The sequence below is a fragment of the Juglans regia genome, chromosome 8, assembly GCF_001411555.2.
Source record: "Juglans regia cultivar Chandler chromosome 8, Walnut 2.0, whole genome shotgun sequence".
In the NCBI taxonomy this organism is placed as follows: Eukaryota; Viridiplantae; Streptophyta; class Magnoliopsida; order Fagales; family Juglandaceae; genus Juglans; species Juglans regia.
In genome coordinates, this window is record NC_049908.1 from 29,882,817 (window position 1) to 29,904,171 (window position 21,355).

Genomic DNA, 21,355 nt, shown 5'->3' on the forward strand with positions numbered 1-21,355 from the left:
GAGGAGATTAGATCATCAATACCCAAAATACATATTTTCTTAATTAGCTAACTAGCTAGCGTGTCTGATGAGATATATATTCGATTGGATTTTCATAAGATATTCGATGGATGTCCTTAATTTGTATATATGCATGCTCTATCTATGTGTGTGTGTATTGGAACGTTGATTAATTGATCACTTGTGACAAGTATATAGTACACTACAAGGTTCAACGATTTTGCCAGCGATACATAATCGCTGGGAAAATACAACAAATCGATGGCATATATATATGCCAGCGATTTTTTAATCGCTGGAACTTCGCCGGTATTAACGCCCCACTTTAGATCTACTGCAACGGACACCAAAACTCGCTGCCATATATTAATATACCGGCGATTTTAAGTTCGCTGCTGATCACAACTTAATCGCCGCTAATTCAAAATAGGATTCTGCCATTAAACGCTGCGATAGATTAATCGCAGCGTTTAGTACGCGCCGCTATAAATGAGAAATATCGCTGCCAAATATATTTGCCATCCACTCCCCAAAATCGCCGCAATATAAAAATCGCCGTAGTTTTCATAATGCAGCGATTAATTATCGCTGCTATATCAATATGTCGGCGATTTATATATCGCCGCCATATTATTGATAGTATATAGCAGCGAATACTATATCGCTGGTATAGTATTATTATACGGCGATGTTTTACTCGCTGCGAATTGGTTTTCAAACAGTAATTATATGGCGGCGATTTAATATATCGCCGCCATATAATTAAAGGCAGCGAGTTTCCAATATCGCCGTAATATACGTTCTGCTACATAAAGGTATTTCCGGCGACTAAATATTCGCCGGTGTTGACGATTTAGTAGCGATTTGTACATCGCTGGTACATCGCTGGTGGTCTATAGCGGCGAGTAAAAATTCGCCGCTAGATGCACTTAATTCGCCGCTATACCTCAATTCGTGTTTAATTTTCCTGGGCTTTATTTTCTTTCTAAGCCTGGTTTTTAGTTGTTCCTAAATGCACCATTCATAATCCAAACTCATTCATTCAAGTTGCTAATCAATATAACATGCAAAATAAACACATAATCTTCATTTCCAAGCCCATCAATAAAATCCAAACTCATATATATTACAATGGGGTGGTGTATATTAGTATTCTCATATACAAACTAAGCTTTTATCCTTAATAATAAATAAGCATCACAATCAGCCCGTTACATGGGCACCAGACACAGCACAACAGAAGACATTAGGAAACCTGGCCAAGGTCATAGCTCAAAGATATCCACCATAACTCCACCCATACAACCCAATATGGCCAACTTTAGCAAGCCCTCGTTTAAATGTGGGGTGCGGCTCCAGTCAGCTCATCATCAGCATAAATCTGGCCAGCCGTGTATTTTAAAGAGCCTTCATTAAGCCCACGTCGAGTAGTTCCTCTATTGTCCATCTGTACAAATGGTAAGAATATATTAGAAATCATGAGCATTACGCCTATCAACATTTCAAAATAAGTAGTATGATGTTGGATAAGACCTGCTCGAGAAGCAGGTCTTAGATAACTTTTATCAATATGTTCGACAAAATGAGTGGAGTATCCACTATCCACTATCCACTCCAGACTTATGTTTGACACCTCAAAACATGTGGAGGATCAGGATTCCAGACTTGACAAAAAAAGGGGCTGGATTGGAGTATTTTTTTTATAAGTGGGTTAGATTTACAATATCTAAGCAACACATCCAGTTTTGGACAGGGAAAGAAACCAGGAACAAAAATAAGATCATATATAGATATATAAAGTCTTTTATATATATATGTGCAACTCAACACTCACATATGTACCATAACAAGGTCAATAGACCTGGAAAGAAAAACAACTTAAAGGCATCGAAACTCTATGGAAAATCTATTAATTCATCCGCTCTTTATTATATGATAGAGAAGGCCGAAGGAAACTTTTAGAACTGAGCATTACAACAAAAATCCAAAAATTTACTGAAAAAACTAACAACCACAACATCAATCAACAAAATGACATATTCATCACGTCGATTCAACAAAAGCAGTAGTTTTCCAGCCCAACTTTCTGCATCCGATGCTAAGCATGCAGAACACAATAATATATCACTACAAGAAAGGAAGTAGAACCCAACATACCTCATCAAATTCCATCTGAAAGGGTTGATAGTGCCCTGCTGCAGCAATGCCTCCAATCTTTCTTGCCAGAAAATCTGAAAGTCCAGCTCCTATGTTGTTGCTAAATAAAGAGCGGTAGTATACTTCATAGGCTCAACTGATCCATTCCCTACGACCTCCTCACATTTTCTTCCAAATGAGTTGGATGTTTGGGAAGTAGAAGGGAGAAAATCATCATCAGACGATAATTTAATCCATTACTTGTTGTGTATAGAAACCAAAGTACATATTAATACCTGCATGGTGTTCAGCTCTAGCAACCATCCCCTTTGAAGCTTTTGACATAACAAGGAAAGCCACTGCCACACATGACAACTGAAGTTTAATGAGAAACTTCATGATTATTTCTCAATCAGTTGCCCAATGGCACCCCCTTCCTCTTAGAAATGACAAATAGTAGAATATGCATTAAGAGTGAGAAATATTAAAGGGAAATTGCAACGCCTTACAAATTACATAGTAACACTCCTACTTAGCAAACCATAACAAATTGTACATAAAATTATAAGCAACCATGCTTGCGTTTCCAATCAACTTTATTATAATCCAATAATTCTCTATACACCCAAACCATAGGATCAATACACCACAAAATGCAGTCCAACCCTCAAAGCCTTTTAAGCTATACAGATTCCCACATGCTATTACACAAATGGTCAGCTCAAGTAGAGAGAGAGAGAGAGAGAGAGATCAGTGCAAAAGTAGTCATATTTACTAGAATTTCCAAAGCGACAAAGCTAGTTAAACTACATACATAATTGTAGAATCCCAATGTCATTTTACACGGGGAAAAAATAAAACACAAGTTGTAAGTAAACCTTTACTAAGCAGGGAAAAGGTGTCGGAACTTACTCTCTCTCTCTAGCCTTAAGCTTCTCTTCCAACACAAGTAATTCCTTCTCCTTCATCTCAAGGAAGCTTCTCAGAATGTCAGCCTTCTGTGATTCAAATATATAAAAAAAAAAAGGAATTATGTATAAAACTATCAATGAATTATTCATCGGGTTCGGAAAACAAAGTTGCTAGAAATATATTTAACACTTCACTTGTACAAGTACATTTTATGGTGGATAACTCCAAATGATACTAACCTCATTTGCAGACCATGAGAGATCCAAGAGATCCCCGGTGTAGACATAGATCCAAGATTGACATAAATATATATAATACTATATATATATTTATACACCTATAGCCCAGTGTCGTATAGAGTAAGTACAAAAACCACCCAAAGGCACAACACATCGACACCCTTGATCAACCTTATGAACTGCCCTTTTATAGAGTAAGTACAAAAACCTCATGCCTCCCCGGTGTCACAAAAAACCACTCAAAAAATGTGCCCTTTTATGAGAAGCCCCTTATGGGGCGGGGGAATCGTTACACTGAGTCTGTCGAACTGACTCAGTGAACGACGGGAAAGCCCTAAAGAAAGACTGCATCACTTTGTCATTTTCTATCTGATGCTCCCTCAGCTCCCGCATCTCTGTCCTCATTGCATCCAGCTGACTCTTGTAAGCTTCAGCATCCTTCTTATATTGCTCAGCATCCTTCTTATATTGTTCAGCATCTTTCTTGTGCTTGTCAGCCTCAGACATGTATTGTTGCATTTCAACTTTGTCACGTTGTCTACTTGACTCGGGGATGACCATTTCCCCAAGTCCCCGAGCATATCCAGGTCGATGGCCAAGAACCTCCCTAAAGACAGTCGCTGCTGCCTCATCACTACGTTGCTCTGGTCCTAGGCCATCCAACCTACCTTGCATCTCCTTCTGCACATTGAGAAAGCAGCGATTATTAACAAATAATCAGCTAGTGCTATATTAAGGCATGCACGACAGTATAGAAAGAAACATAGATCCCAACGGCTGTTTCTGCACTACTCACATAAGTACTTTCTGTAGCATCGGTGACAAATGCATTCTTTTTCTTCGACCAACGCGTCTCTTTGTAGAAGTCGACCAAATTCCCATTCTCATTGCGCTGTCATTTGTATGAACCATGTGACATTTGAACAACAAAGCTATGAGTAACCACCTTTAGCTTGTCAGTAAAGTAATATTGTCACTAAAATCTCCAAGTAAAGTGCATTTTTACTTGGAGATTTAAAATTAAAATATTGTTTTCCCTTAGACATACCTTTTGCTCAAGTAATCGGACGAATGATTTTCGTCCTGATGTGTGATTAATGGCCTGCTTGTTTCGGTTCTCCCGATTTTTAGCTGAAATTTCCTGTCATACACAATAGGGAACAATTACTTATAATAGACAAACAGATTTTCCACCACAATATTTAGACATATTACCCATATACATATTATATGGGTAATATGTGAGAAAGACTATCTGTACCTTGAAGGCATCGCTGCCCCACCTTTCACACAACTTAACCCATACAATGGGGTCCACCAGACTAGTTCCATTAGCCAACGCTTCTGCGTGGCTTCCATAGGATTCATAAATCTTGTGCAAGTCATGGTGGAAGGAGTTGAAGCGCTTACGTAAAGCCTTTGTCACCGTCAATCGGTGGTTTTCGCGATCCCAGTCCAACACAAAGTCACTCTACATAAGGCAGCATGCAAACAATCAATGTGTCATCTCGGTAGTTTAGGCGATGATTATACTACATAAACAACACCCCAAACAAGGACAATTAATTGATTTACTTACCCGAACACGGTCAATGAGCTCCTCTTTAATCGCTGGTGGCACATCCGACCAACGCTTGTAACTCATGTCACAGTATTGTTTCACAATCCACGATACTCGTGTTGTGAACATAGAAGCATGTTCACAACATGGGGCTGTCTCACCATCGTTTATCTTCAGCATCACTTTCCCGTTCTTCCTTAGCTTGTCAAAGAAAATGCATCTAGATGGCCCACGAGTTCGTCTCCTCTGTTCTTGCGTTCCTTCGGTCTCCACTGGGGCATCTGCAGCTGTATTTTAAGGTACAATATATTAGTATTTTAAAGTGTAAAGTGGAATATTCACACTTAATGACACATTCAAACATGCTAATGCTTTCAAAATTAAAGTATTGGAAAAACATGCACCAGTTTGTTCTCCAGTAGGTGATTGTTCCCCAGCAGTATTTGGTTGGGGTTCTTGAATAGGTTGTGGCGCGTGAGTTGCCACAACGCATGGTGGGGGACTTGGGGGCTGTGTTGAGTCATCCGAGGAGGATTGATTACACTCCTCCGTGCTATGATATGAAGATAATTTCGCACCGCGTGGTCGGCAGTGACGACCTGAGTATGGGATATAACGCCTTCCACCTCGAAGGCCTCGAAGTCTGCCTCCACCTCTTGAACTCGGCCCCGGCTGATTACCTGCACGAGTACAAGTTAAGGGCATAGTGGGATAAAATTGATGCCCTAATTGATACAAAATAATCGCAATATGCACATACAAGTTCGTAAACAAGCAAATTTATCTACCATTTTCAGTTACTTTTAGGTAGACTAACCCTTACACTATGAGACTTTAAATAGACAAACGAATAACTGATCAGATATGGCGGTATATATACCTTGATACGGCATAGTGCATCCCAGTTGACACAGCCTCCCAATATTGAACGTAACCTGAAGCAAATTAAATCACATGTTAGATACTATTTAATTTAGGTATAGATGTTGTAAAACTTGAATACTACTCTCAAGATTGTTTGCTACTTGCATAATAAGAAATATATGAGTTCGCATAATACGTAGTTCGAGCCAGGTAAAATGATTTTCTTCATGGTAGTAAGAAAATAAATCAAAACATATATTTCACTCCTTCTCATATTGAACTGTCTATATACACATACCAATTTCAAAGTCAATCTCATATTGTCAGATGTCTATATACACATGGAAATTTCGAACAAGAATTCTAATATCTCAACCTTAAATGAACGAAGTTCCTGGGTTATATTTATAGGTCGCCAGACTCATCAGATGTTGTGTGCCCATCCTCATCTGAATGTTCCCCCTCATTTGTTGATAGGTCCTCTTCATCTGAATATTCCCCCTCACTGGCCGCATTTCCAGACTCAGAAGTGATCATGTCATCATTGATAAAGCCTGTTGAATCTATGCGTTGACCAACCGGATCCATGATTTCTCGTGCATCTACATGGCTAGGTAGTATATCAGGCCTATTCAGTTGAGTTGCCACTTGATCTGTGTTATCACACTGCACTGGTTCATAATAATATGATGGCTCATCTTCTTGATCGGCATCAGGAGTACTTGATTCCCCATCAAGTACTTCAAGAACTCTCGGCAGTGGCGGAATGTTGTATACATTCCTATTTGCATAGTTCTGCACAACACCCCAATTCCCTTTCGCCCTTAAATCTCTTATGTAGAAACATTGATCAGCCTGACTCGCCAACACGAATGGTTCATCCTTATACCAAGTCCTGTTCATGTTGACACTAATCATATGGTCATCCACCCGCACCCCTCGTTTTCGATCACCAACATCAAACCAATCGCATTCAAACAGGTACACCCGACGCCACTCCATGTAGCGTAACTCTATAATATTATTAACCACTCCATAGAAGTCCAAATTATTTGTGGCCTCATCACCAGTTACCACCACTCCAGAATTTTGTGTACGACGGCGAAGTTCACGCTGCTTCGTATGGAACCTTTTTCCATTTATTATGCAAGCAGCATATGTTGCAACCCAACGGTCAGGCCCGCACGCTAACGCGTACAGATCAGCGGACACATCAAGTGTATGCGAGGTTCGATGTTCCTGGATCTATATATTTAAAAAAGCAAATTTCACAACGTTTATTTTCGATTAGATCCAAATCATATAAAATGAAAGCTATAGCAGCACATCTTACATAGGAATGGATAAGAACTTACACGTTGCTTAAACCAAGTTGGGAACTCAGTTTGGTGCGTGCGCTCGATGCAATCTGGGTGTTGCACCTTACATTTATCGTAGTGTTCCCTGCATTTGTTGCATCGAGGCGAAGCAACATATTGAAGTTAGATGGTACTGGGTTCATAGGCTCAAATTGTATAGAATGAAAGAGGATTTTTAAGTAGACTCGTTAATGCTTACTCTTTATAAGGTCCAATCTCCGAACAATTATTGAGCACGTACCAGATGGCTGCCCTAAATAGTTTATCTTCTAATTGCACGTTCGAAGGCATACCCAAGGGACGAACTTTCTGGTTGAAAATATTGAACCCATCTAACGTGCCCTCTTCGTCAGCATCAATGTTGCGGTCCGATCGACTAAACCTCGTCTCAATATCTTTGAGATACATGGAGCAGAATGTCAAGCATTCGGTGTGAATGTAAGCCTCGGCTATTGAACCTTCTGGGCGGGCTTTATTCTTAACATACCGCTTGAATTTGCCGAGATACCTCTCAAATGGGTACATCCACCTATATTGTACTGGACCCCCAAGTCTGGCCTCATGGGGTAAATGGACAGCTAGGTGGACCATAACATCGAAAAATGAAGGAGGGAATATCATCTCCAATTTGCATAGAATGGTGACAACATCAGTTTGGAGTTGGGCCAGGCGGTTGACATCGAGTGTTCGAGCGCACAACTGTTTGAAGAAAGTACCAAGTTCAGTCAAAGCCAAGCCAATGTCACTTCTTAAATACCCCCCAGCAGCAATAGGGAGTAGTCTTTGAAGGAAAACGTGACAGTCATGGCTTTTCAACCCTGAGATTTTGCAGTCACGTCGAGATACACAGTTCGAGATATTGGAAGCGAACCCATCTGGAAATTTGATATCAGACAACCACTCACAAAATTTATTCCTTTGCTCGACGTTTAATGTGTACTGTGCATGTGGCATTGTTACACGATCACCATGCCATATCAAGTGTAATTCTTTTCTATAGCCCAAAAGCTCTAAGTCACGCCTTGAATTGATGTTATCCTTACTTTTCCCTGGACTGTTCATTAAAGTGAATAAGATGTTGTCGGCAATATTCTTCTCAATATGCATAACATCTAAATTATGCCGAAGTCGCACTGTTGACCAATAAGGTAACACGAAGAATATGCTACACTTTGTCCAGTTCAGCTCTTCAGCAGTGCGTTTTTTCTTCCTATGAGATTTGCCAAACTGAACATCCCCAATCATCTGCAATTGATTTTGAATCTCTTCAGGACCAAATTCCCTTGGTGGCCTGCGATGATCTTCTCTACCGTTGAACAACCATTTCCTCCTTCTCCATATGTGATCTGGGGGTAAGAAACGACGATGTCCCATGTAACAATGTTTTCGGCCATATTTCAACCAATTAGAGTCTGTGTCTGCATTGCAAGACGGACAAGCCAATTTTCCCTTTGTTGACCAGCCAGACAGATTCCCGTAGGCAGGAAAATCGTTGATTGTCCACAATAAGGCAGCATGCAACATAAACGTCTCCTTAGTTGAGGCATCATATGTAGGCACCCCATCTTCCCAAAATTCAAGCAGTTCATCGATCAACGGCTGCAAGTATACATCAATCTCATTCCCTGGTGACCTTGGGCCAGGAATAATCAGAGATGTTATGAAGAATTGGTCTTTCATGCATGACCACGGCGGCAAGTTATAGGGGACAAGGATCACTGGCCAAATGCTATGAGGTTTAGCCAAGTTGTTGAATGGTGTGAAGCCATCACTTGCCAGCCCGAGCCTAACATTGCGAGGATCTGAAGCGAACCAGCCATGATCTTCATCAAATTTCTTCCAGCACTCAGAGTCGGCCGGATGTCTCATACAAGTATCTTCTTCCGTCTGTTGCTCTTTGTGCCATCGCATATCACCTGCTATCTTTGCAGACATGAAGAGACGCTGCAATCTCGGTTTCAGCGGAAAGTGACGCAACACTTTTTGAGGTACCGCGGCAAGTCCGTGTGTATTTGGTATCCACCTCGAAGCCTTACATACAGGGCATTCATTAAGATTCCTATTTTCCTTCCAAAATAAGATGCAGTCGTTGGGGCACGCATGGATTTTGTGGTATTTGAAGCCCAAACCGCGCTCCAACGACCTTGACTCCTCATATGATTGTGGCAATAGGGCATCAGGAAAGGCAGACCTCAACAAATCAAGTAGCATGTCAAATGACTTAATTGACCACCCACCGATTGATTTGATGTGTAACAACTTGACGACGAATGACAGTTTTGAAAATTTTGTACACCCATCAAATAACGGACGTCGGGCATCATCTAGTAGTTGCTCGAAAGATGGTGAATCTACCGTCTCTCGTGGCCTGTTTGCCGCAGGAGTGCTATCTTGGGGCGCATCATTGAAGGTGCCTGCCCGGATGTCATCCAACATATCCTGCATGTCATCTATGTAATCGTCTTCTTGGTTGATATCATCATCAATATCTTCATCACTCAAGTTCCATGTTGTTTCCTCCTCCCCATGAAATATCCACTGCGTGTAGTTTGGGTTGATCCCTTTCATAAACAAATGAGTTTCCACCTCAAATATAGGCAGCCACAGATTGTTAAGGCATGCACGACATGGACACCGGATGCGATCCCTTCCACTTGCATGGTTTCGTGCTTGTGCGAGGAAATATTTAACGCCTTCGGCGTATGCAGATGATACAAGCCTATCGGGATCATTCATCCAACTTTTGTCCATCTGAAGCACGATATGGGAGGGGAAGAAAGTTAGTTAAGCATGGCAACCTCTACAACTAAGTTCGATGAGAAACTCACCATAGTGCGCATTCACGTTTAGAAGAATGAATAAGAAGTTGTTTGAAGAAGAGAATTGGAGGCACCTAGTTCACTCCATAAAAAGCATAGTAGAAGGTGGTTGAGACACTAGTCTTTTAGAGCGTGGCACTAATGGGAGTAACCAGCTGGTGGAATTCAGGAAACTCATCATGTCAGACTGTGAAGGATGTTATAGAGGTTGCCAGCTTATTTAAAGAGCATATATGTGTGGCACTGTTTTGGTATTGCATACCAAAGGTTAGTGTAATATAGTTTATTTAAAGAGCATATGTACTTGGGCAATGCCTATTTACTTGTATAACTCCAAGTATTTACACTTCTTGAATCAGAAGCTCACGCTTTATTATGTTGTTGAAAATTTCCATTTCATTCTTTGAGGTGGGTGAGTTCGGATTTATGTTTTCGTCTATGGAAATTACAATTCCAATCAGTTGAGTATCTGAATGTTCGTTTGAGAGGCCATCACACTGACCAATTTTTTTACTTTGGTCGGCAAAACCTGCTTATCTACCTTATATATGATAATACTGTTTTAGGCAACTCCTTATAATACTTGTCCAATATATATAATCTAAGAAAATACATTGTTTAATCCAAGGATTAAAATATAGCTGCTATAGCAGCAGTACTTAACTGAATTGAGTTTCTGACTTGGTAATAATTGTTTTTTGGTTTGCATGCAGAATGACTTTTGATTGACATCTTTTACATGGTCTTGCTTAAGGGAAAGCCCTTGAGTACTTTGTTGTTGTTTTATATCTATGAGCTGTGTTATTAAGTTAAGTAAATTTATATAAATCATAGCACTGACGACTCTAACTCAAATTCAAATTAATTAATTAGCCTTTTTAGGAAAAATACCTTTACCGGCAAACAACATCACCCAAAGTACAAAGAACAAACAGCATGTGGAATTGTGAAAGTAGTATATGGTTTATGATTAGATGGATTATCTAATACACATGGCATATATATTAACCAATCAAAGCTATGTCTAGCATATATAATAACACTCACAGCACACATCCATCTATATTTTGAGAATTCATGAAATGAAAGGAAGAAGGAATTACGGACGTGTATGGGTATTCGTTACCTTCAATCCTCAATACGAATTGTTTCAGCTCACCCCTGGGTGAAATGGCTCACCAATAACTGAGAGTCGGGCTCAACCAAGTGCTTTTCAATCAAAATGACAGCACATCCGTCCTACAATCTGCACCCAAAAATGCAACATAAAATGTCAGATTAAATCTTAATATAAGAGCCTAACACAAACGAAATCACAAAACAAAAGGAAAATATACAAATAAAAGCAAACAAATATAAGAGTAATGATTTTAATCACAAGCTACAATGCATAAACCAACGTACAGATTTCAACTAGAAAGCACGTTCCTTACATCATGTCAACTTAGGGAAAATCAACTAACAAGCACAACATCAAACCCTAACGTCTATCCATACTTAGCACTAAGCCAAACTTTAAAAGTCCTTATTCCAAGCATACTACACAAATAACTAGAGCATACATTCTTTATTGCATGTTTGCTGTCCAAACAAGGCCGTCGGGTTTTGTACATGAAAGATAAATGGATGGAAGCAACAATTGGGTTGAGTTCCCCTAAGCAAACGAACAATAGTTTTTTATCACATATTATATTTAATAATAATAATTTAAAGGTATTTTCTTAATTAAAAAAAGAACATAAAGTAATATTTGGTGAGAGGAGTGAGAAATGAATATATAGTGTTTGGCTAAGTTACTATACGGAAAACAATTTAGTGAGTTACTGAAATTAGTTCTATTTAAATTTATCCCCACATGCTTAATTCAATGTGGGGTAGTTTTAAATGTCTTGTTAGCTAAATTTAGTTGAAGTTAGATTTGATCCAAACCAATGAGGATGTTCTAATTCCAACACAAGTAGTAGTCCAGGTTGAATGACATGACTACACCTTACCAAATATAAGATTCAACTTGATTTTTGGAATTCAATGAAAAAAATAAAGTTGCTATGTTGACACTATCGGTAGATTCGGTACTGCAAAGTCTAAAGCTGGAATTTTTATGCTCAACAGAAGACATTTATAATTGCATTTTTAAAAATAGTACGCGTTTGGTCAGCACAATATTATAAATGGAAATTAAATAGTATGACGAGACCTTTTTGTTACGTACTCTATTAGGCAACAGAAATATACACATGATCAAGATATCCAGCAGCAGATCAGGGTCCCAAAATTAGCAGCATCACACAGAGTACACACACCAAAACCAACTAGCAACACCTATATATTTCACAAGCACCTAGCTAATCGAGTACATGATACATATCCAGAATGATCATTGTTTTTATCTAAATTTGAAGATCGGGAAAGAAATAGATATACAATTTATCTTACGTGTCTATCTTTTCCCTCTTCTACACCAAAAATCAAGGAAACCAGAAATTGCCATATCCATTTCCCAACATCGATCAATCATTACCTCCTAATGATTGGTTGTAGGGGAGAAAAAGGAAGCCAAAAAAATAAATGATAATACTGAATAAATTATAATTAAAATATGGGGGCCATATAAACATGAAAATATCCTTAAATTAATCTGCTCTCTTACCAATTGAGCATAGGACCAATGTCCATATATATATAAAGTCTATATATATATATATATGAATATAGACTCTATAATTGAGTGAGCTGATATGAACCCAACATATATGGGGGGGTCTACCAAGCCTATATAATGAGATGAACTACACAAAAAAGCTTGAAGATGTAATCATGATTTAATATTTCATGAATAACATGACTAACTAGTCTTATTAGTCGGTGACAAAGTTAGGGAATCACATCCAAATGATTATTAATTGGATCACCCTATGTACCAAGAGAGAGGGGAGAGAGAACTCTTTGGAGTACTGAAGATGTCCAGCAAAATGATGCTGGATTGGACACAGCAACGGTAGTTGTACGTGGGTCCCAAGTATATAGTGGTTCGGATGGTGGCTGTTACGTGGAAGGAATCTAGTGGCTCTTTGTCTCTATATATATGTTACTGAAAATGGGACAAATACCAGTCCAAACTGACAAGAACATCGTCCATGATCATGATGTCAAGAACCTGAAATCAGTCTATTAAGTAATATCTTAAGGGAATATGGGTGCAACCAAATATTAATATATATATATATATATAATTCATGAATTGAATAATTGTTTTTCATTAGTACTAATTAATTAGGAGGATGATTTCCAATCATTTAGAGGGTTAATTACTGAATTTTTTAATTAATCATGTACATGTGTATTACACAAGTACTCATCATGTGAAGTTAGATGGAGTAGAATATTAACGTGAAAACAGAATCCATATATTCAATAGTGATTATATTTCATGCATTTCGATCATTTAATCCATATATACCAGCACCATATATGTTGCAAGATAATCCCCAATATTATCCCTTAGTATATCATGAATCTCAAAAGAAATTTGCGATAATTGAAGGAAAAACAGAAAATAAATTAACTAGAAACGATATGAAAGTAATTCGGGGGAAAATATTGAATTATGAGCTTTCTACACAAAGAAATGAGAGGGCTGTGGACTAACAATCATCATGCATGTAAGAGATCATGCATAAACAATGGGGCAAAATTTCGAAGAAACAGTAATAATAAGAAAAAAAATACTCCAATAGCATGATCATATTGGAATGATACATAATTGCTCAATTAATATTGAAGAATGGACTTGATTAATATTTAGGGAGTACTATATAATTGATACATATACCCAAATGGAAGAAAAAATCTGTTGTGGTGATATTTCTCTCCAAAAAAGAAGTCATTGTAAGCAACTTATCAAAGGTTCGACAAGATAATGTATTTCTAATTTTAAGAAAAATCTGATTGCTTCAGTCATGAAAAAGAGCGAGCTTCTTAGTTATACCAAAAGAACTAGTCAAAGTTATAATTGGAGTTCCAAGGTCAAAGTGTCTCATTATGTTTTCTAACTTGATTCAAACTGAAGTTTGAATCCAATATTTCCAAACCACCACAATAGCATGGACTTTGTAACAAAAGTGAGAGAAGATCAGTGTGTATACTCGTTCATCATGATCAGCTAATTAAAAAGCTAAAATAAGCTGGACAAAAAAATTAAATTAATTATTTCTAATAATTTTCTCCCGGCTGCGTTTTCATTTCCAGATTTTGTGGTTCTCTCACTTTGTTAACAGTACGTACAGTCAACGCTAATAAAACATTACAGATCAGATATGAAGGGACGAAAGACACTTAGATTACACGTTTGAAGCCACTAAGGGAGAAGCAGACAAGAAAAATCTCTTTTAATTGTGCTCTTGGTTATTGAGCAGTAGGCAGTAAAGCTCCCGGAAAACATATATATTATTAATTTCAGCATCATGTTTCCAAAACATCAAATATATCCAATCCATTAATCTTCCAAAGCCATTATACTTTGGAAAACAGAATTAGGAGTTTGTACCCCCCATACAAAAAAGTGCCCCTTCATCATCATATAGTTCAGTACTCAGTATCAAACTTTTTTACACTAGTATAAAAAAGGGTTAATCCAGCGCAATGATAATGTGAGCAAGATTCTTAGATTGGCCCAAAAGAACTAATCAAAGTTATAATAAAAAATCCTAGTTAAAGTGTCTCATTATCTGATAAAACTTAATTAAGGCTGACAAATGAGATAGGTCTGATTAATTTAGAAATAATTAGATATATCTCAAATGCCTGATTTGTTATAAGTAACTGAACGATATATCTCAAATGCTAGAAATATATATAGTGTAATTTATTAAATAACATCTTAACAAGCACTTGGTATCCCTGTTCTTGATCATTAGTATTTTTTTGAGGACTACATGCACTCAAACCAGTAAAAATAACTCATTCTAGCACACAAGATGTATATGAAGTCTGTTGTGGGTCAATGAGGCATTTCCTATCTACATTTGGGCAGCAAAGTTTGCCCAAGAGGATTAAAGAAAAAAGGCCCTAGCTAGCACAAATCCAATTTCAAGAGCACAGAAAAATGAGAATATGTTCAGTCTATCAAGACAACATTTATCAGTTCATGAGAATTGGAAACTTGCTCAAAAAAGAACCAAATTCGTACAGGGTCATGCTTGGGGATCATAGCAAACCAGGAAAAATTTCCTCAAGCCTTGTCACTTATCCTTAAAAATGATAAAACTTATGAACTATAATAAAACTTCATAGCATTCTGCCATCTCAGGCACCTGGCCTATTGTAAACTTGCCATAACTTCTTCTAAAAAACTCCAAATTGCAAATTCTTTAATGCATCGGAAACAACAGACTTAGAATGTTGATGGTACATGGCATGTATATATATAGGCTAATTATTTCGAAATTATCCTAAACTAATTTCGGAATACCCTAAGAAATACATATTGATATATTTTTTAGCTTACCTATATTGATTCTCAATTTTGACAAAGCAATTTGATTGACCTTAGAACCATTTTTTTTTTCAGTACCTTAATGAGGTGTTAAGTAAGATGATTTTAGATTCTATGGAAGGCATTTTTGTCATGCCCCAATTTTATAGATGACACGTATTTCCTAGCTCTCATTCTAACCCTCCTATATGTCCTATTTATTTGCATGCTCCTCTTTAATATCTGTAAAATAAGAAATTTTACAGGTGGAAGGTAAGTCCACGACTCGATAAGTATGATTGATTAAACTGGGTGTAATATATGAGCCTCGTTTATTAAAAAAAAAATAAGATTAAAATAAAAACGAAAACTAAAATCATAGTATTAAATGTAAATTAAAAATCTTGTACTATGTAGGGAAGCACTTCAAAAAATTTATCTACATAGGGAACTTTCCCTTCAAGGATAGCTGTCATTCCCACAAACTCTTCTCTATTTGAAATCTACACTTTCTCAATGTTATTTGGTATAATTATCCTTCCCATAAACACTAAAAATGTTTAGGGTTTACACATTTTACGTATCCTCTTGTATCGTTATCATTTCAAATATAACAGAGTAATGGTTCCATACTAATATAAGACTCATATATCATATCCCACGATTAATTCCATAAAAAGAACGTAGCACATGTTTTTCATATAAATGTAACCGTACCATAAATCACATGAAGTTTCTGAAACCACTATTTTCTTTTAGGCTCAGCCACACTTCAATACTATTTTGTCATGAGATGTCCCAATAAATTATTATGCAATGCAAATAAATTTTACTCTAATGTCACTCTCTTGGTGACTGCACCGGGGAATAGTCCCAGAAGAATACAGATTTCCTACTAATTACCGAAACACTAATTGATTAATATCTGTACATTCTGTTATGAGAACAGGTTCATAGCTCAAAACAAGTAGGACTATAAACTTGAGATTATCTATAATTTAGTAACAACTAATTAGTATAAGATGTATTGGCAAAATAGCAATATTTTACTGGGTCAACTCATGTTCGAGCCACGGACATGAGTTCTGTGAATCAGTGTAAAATGCAGATATTGAACGCAAAATTCGTGAAAAGAAACCCTAATTACTGGTACATTTCACAACTGCACAGATAGAAATTAGTCTAGCAACAAAGAACTCCTAATTTTGTAAAGAAACCCGCGGCAAAATCGATTCATTACCAAACTCCAACTGAGTTGCAGCCATACCTGTGGTGACAGAAGGACCCATGCTATCCCTCAATTGAATCTCGAATCCAAGCTCAGTTGGAAGCAGCTGACCCAAATCCCACAGGTTCAAAGAGACGAAATCGCACGGCTCCTAATCAGCTTCGAGGATACTATCTCGACCGTAGCTTCCGCGGGAGGAAAATGTGGTAAAGGAGCAAGCTTTGGGTGGTCGGGCGAAAGTGAAGATGAAATCGTTCGGGGGACGTGGGTGAACTGATGAAATCTCTCGGAAAGGCAAGCTGGAGATGGAATATTGGGGAAGAACAGAGAGAAGTGGAGGGGGAAAGAAATCGGGGGGGAAAAATAAAATATCTTTAGGGGAATGGCGCCACTTACTATATTACGGCGAAATCGAGCGTTGCAACAGGTTTTTTCATTTGCCGGCGAAATAAATCGCTGTTAAAAATACTATTTTCGCTGCAACTCGATAAGTAACTTCAATCATCAGTTTTCGCAACGGAATTCAGCGGCGATTAAAAAATCGCCGCAATAAACACTCTAATGCGGCGTTCTATATTGCAACACTAGAAAAATCGCCGGTAAAACCCTTTTTTCTTGTAGTGGTAGTAGTACTGTACGTGCGATCGATACTCTTTATAAGGTCGGTTTAACATGATTTGATATAAAGAAATGATAGTTGCAGTCGTACTGAGTGTGCAAGTGTCGTACAATCACTTTAAAAAAAGAGTAATGCTACACACAGTCGTAAAGTACGCAATCATCGTGCAGTTGGTTTAAAAAAGAGTGGGGTCCACTATAAAAAAATAAAAAAATAAATACGGGATCCACATGAAAAAAAAATTAATTTAATTGTACATCCCATTCTTTTTCGAAACGACTGCATAACGCTTATGTATTCTACGACTGTATGTAACATTACTCTTTGATATATATGAGTACTACTACTTCATAAATAATGTTGCATGTGCCTATATATATATATATATTGTATAAGTTAGGAGCGCATATCAAATCTGACCTTCCAGAATTATTCGTGGAAAATCAAAGAAGTTGAATGAAATTAATTAGCTGATGATCATCATTCATACACAACTACCAAACTTAATTCATGTGCTCATCTCTAATTTATTAATAATTAGGACAATAAAGAAAATTGAAATATTGCGGGTCCATGCATGCGTTAATTGACAAGAAAGCCGAATAAATAAATTGATTAAAGTCCAAAAGTAAGTAGGGCCAAGTTCTATATAAAAAAATTTAATATGATTGGCTCTTGAAATTAAGCCAAAGGGAAAAAAAAAACCACAAAAATTAAAAGAATACAAAAGAAAGCCAACTTTCGTATGAAGTCTAAATTCATTAAAGAGACTGACTTGATGATCAGCAAAAAACAAAAATAAATATAAAACAGTGGGCTAGCTTCTGATTTGGCTTAATTTGTTGCCTATTTTGTCGATTAAGGTCGGTTTAGATTTAGAATTGATATCATTTTATCTAATTTTTATAATTTTTTTAAATTTTTATATAAATATTATAAATAATTTATTTTTTTTAAATTTCAAAACAATAATAATATTAAAAAATTATATTTTAACAATATTTTATTCAAATTTTATCTTAATTTTTCTCGTCTCGACTCACTATCCAAACCTATCTTTTATATATATATATATGCAATCCAACGGGCACGAGCTAAACACAGAACAACAGTACTCCAGGAAGTTCTCCGGCCGAATAAATTCAGTCGATGACCGAAATAGTGATCAAGAGCAACCATACAAAAGTAGTTGGGGGCTCTCCTTTTCCCAAGGACCCATCTTCCAAATCCTTTGCTTTTGCCACGGCAACATTTGAAAATAAGGGATTGAAAAAAAAAATGAAAATAAGGAAATATATATTAAAAAAAAAAAGGTCACAATAAAAGATTTAGATATTAAATTAAATTGAAATGAGATACGAGTTGAAAATTAAATAAAATATTATTTTAATTTTAAGATTTAAAAAAAAAAAGAATTATTTATTATATATTATTTAAAAATCTAAAAAAATTATAATTATTAAATAAAATAAATTGAAATCAAGTCATTATCCAAATAGGATATATTGATAGATACCCTTGATCTTGGTCACTCAAGAGATTTAAATTCTTATATATATATATATATATATATATCATACATTCATGTTTTATATTATCCTTATTTTATGACTAAAGTACAAGTATTATTAAAATAAAGAGAGTTTGTGAGTTTATTTTGTGATGAGCTTGTGAAGTACGTACCAACTGTTGACTGGAACGTCCTCCATGGTGCAACCCAGCTCACTCCAGTCCCGTATGATATGAGCCGAGACAGACAGAGAGCGGGTAATTAAAGAGGCCCTTTCAGAGGCGCAAATCAAGGAACTAAGAAGCCAACGTAACGTGAACGATCGAACTACTACTGTATGTTGCTATGACTTAGCAACTGGTCATGTTGATGATTGTCATGATAATTGCTCATTCAGATCATCAGCATACTTACCTTTTTTTTCCACCACCTAGATCGATCATTCAAAGCCAAGATACCCTAGCTCGATCATCTCAAACCAACACATAATGAAAGAAGAAAAAAAACAAAAAAACAAAAAAATTCCCAATAAATGAAACTATATACCCTCACCAAACGGTAGAGTGCATGAGAGATTGGTACGTAGTTTAAAGTTGGAAAAAAATGTGATCAACTCGATCGTTTGATCCAAAGATGCGACATACATGATATATTATCCCACAAGATCACTAGGGTAGTGCTTATTATAAAACCTTGGAGCAAAAATCTTAATATATTTGCAAACTAATTTACCCAATAGATTTCACAAATATTTATTGTTCTTCTAAGAATTAAATGTTTTAATAAATATTAAAAAATTCCACCAATCTATCTACGTACCCAAAAGTGAAAAGTGCCCGTTTGGATACACTTACCTCATCTCATCTCATATCATCTAATTTTAACTAATAATTTCACTATTATTTATAAACTATCTCAATTTATTTCCCTATCTAAAAAAGTCAAGTTTGCTTGAAATTAGAAAGGGAAATTAAAAACAGAAAAAAATAGTCCAAATTGTTTAGAGAAAAGTAAGTCCGTTTGAATATAGAAACACTTTCAATTCATTTCATTTCATCTTATCTCATCTCATCACATCACATCATTATTATTTTGTCAAATTCTCATACAAAATATAATAAATAATTTAATTTTTTTAAATCTTAAAATAATAATAATATTAAAAAATAATATTTTAAAAATATATTATTTATCTTCCCTCATCTCACTAAAAGAAGCACTAAATTACCAAAGCGCTCCCAAGCCCCCATTCACACTCATGACTTCCCTCGTCTGTCATCTCTCTCTCTCTCATGTCTCGTCTCTTTTTAAACTTTCTCCAAATGATCTTGAACTGTATTTTCTGAAAAACAAACGCAAGATCAAAGTTCAGACACTATGATTACAGCATGTTTCAGCCAACCCAGCACGCTCTCGAGCAATACATCTCATGAAGTGCCTCAGAACCTCATAACCTGCATATTCCAAACTCAGCTCTGCGGCTCTCCAACTTATCTCACACTCACATGGTCCAGAACCCTCTTCTCTCATTCCCTCACCATCCACGCCACCGACTTTTTCTCTATCACCGTTTCTCTCCACCCATCAACCTTCTCATTCTTCCGAACTCGGCCTGGCTCCAAATCTATTTACCTCACCCGCGGACCGCGTCACCAGAGGATCAAGCTTTACTGGGACTTCACTCGCGCTGAGTTCATCCGTAACTCCGCCGAGCCCGAGTCCTGCTTCTACATCGCCATCTCATGCAATGCTAAGCTCGAATTCTTTCTTGGTGATCTTTTCGATGAGTTGACTCGGCGGTCCGGGTTGATCATGACACGCCAACTCAGAGAGCCAGCTCTGTTGTCCAGGCGGGAGCACGTGTTTGGAAGCAGGAATTATGTTTCCCGAGCTCAGTTCCTGGGAAGCAAACACGAGTTTGGAATTGAGTGCAGTGGGGGAGCGCTCAAAGTAAAAGTGGATGGAGAAATAAGCCTTGTTATCAAGAGGCTTGCGTGGAAATTTAGAGGGAACGAGAAATTTTTCCTTGGAGGCAATGAAGTCGAATTCTTTTGGGATGTATTTAATTGGGTCAATGGCGATGGTGGAAATGGGCATGGTGTGTTTGTTTTTCAAGTAGGTGACGGTGGGGTGTGGCCAGAAATGGTAGGTCCAGAGAAGAGATTGATGGGGAAGAGTTTGTCATTGTCACCGGCGTCCGGTAAGATGCCGTCGATGATATCATCATTGCCGCCAACGCCATCATGTTCAAGTGTGCTGCAATGGGCAGAGGAAAGCAGTGATGGTAGGAGGAGCTCATCTTCTTCATCTACTAGGTCATGTGGGAGCAATGGGGGTTTCTCTTTGGCGTTGTATACTTGGAGGAAGGATTAGGTTGAAATTCGGTTGAAAAAGTTTGATTTGTGGTAATGAATGGGATTTAAGGTGGAAAAAGGAAGGTTTTAATTCGGAGATAATTCTTTTATTAATCATGCGAGTGTTGCAATTGTTTTATTTCATATAAATTCAGCTATTTTGTACTTCTTCACCTTTTCCTCGTGGCTTAAGCCTTGTTGTTTTGTTTGTTTTTTGAGATGATGTATTTTTTAATATTATTTTTATTTTGAAATCTAAAAATATTTAAATTATTTATTTTA

General features: G+C 37.0%; 2 protein-coding genes across 3 annotated transcripts in view; one reads left to right on the forward strand and one right to left on the reverse strand.

Annotated features, from left to right (window-relative positions):
* LOC109004516 (probable disease resistance protein At4g27220) overlaps positions 1–21,355 on the reverse strand; it is a 963,953-nt gene that overhangs the window by 440,223 nt on the left and 502,375 nt on the right. The window lies entirely within an intron of this gene.
* LOC109017303 lies at positions 20,097–21,092 on the forward strand. The gene has a single exon (XM_018999602.2). It carries the CDS (start codon positions 20,097–20,099, stop codon positions 21,090–21,092), a length of 996 nt encoding a protein of 331 aa, XP_018855147.2.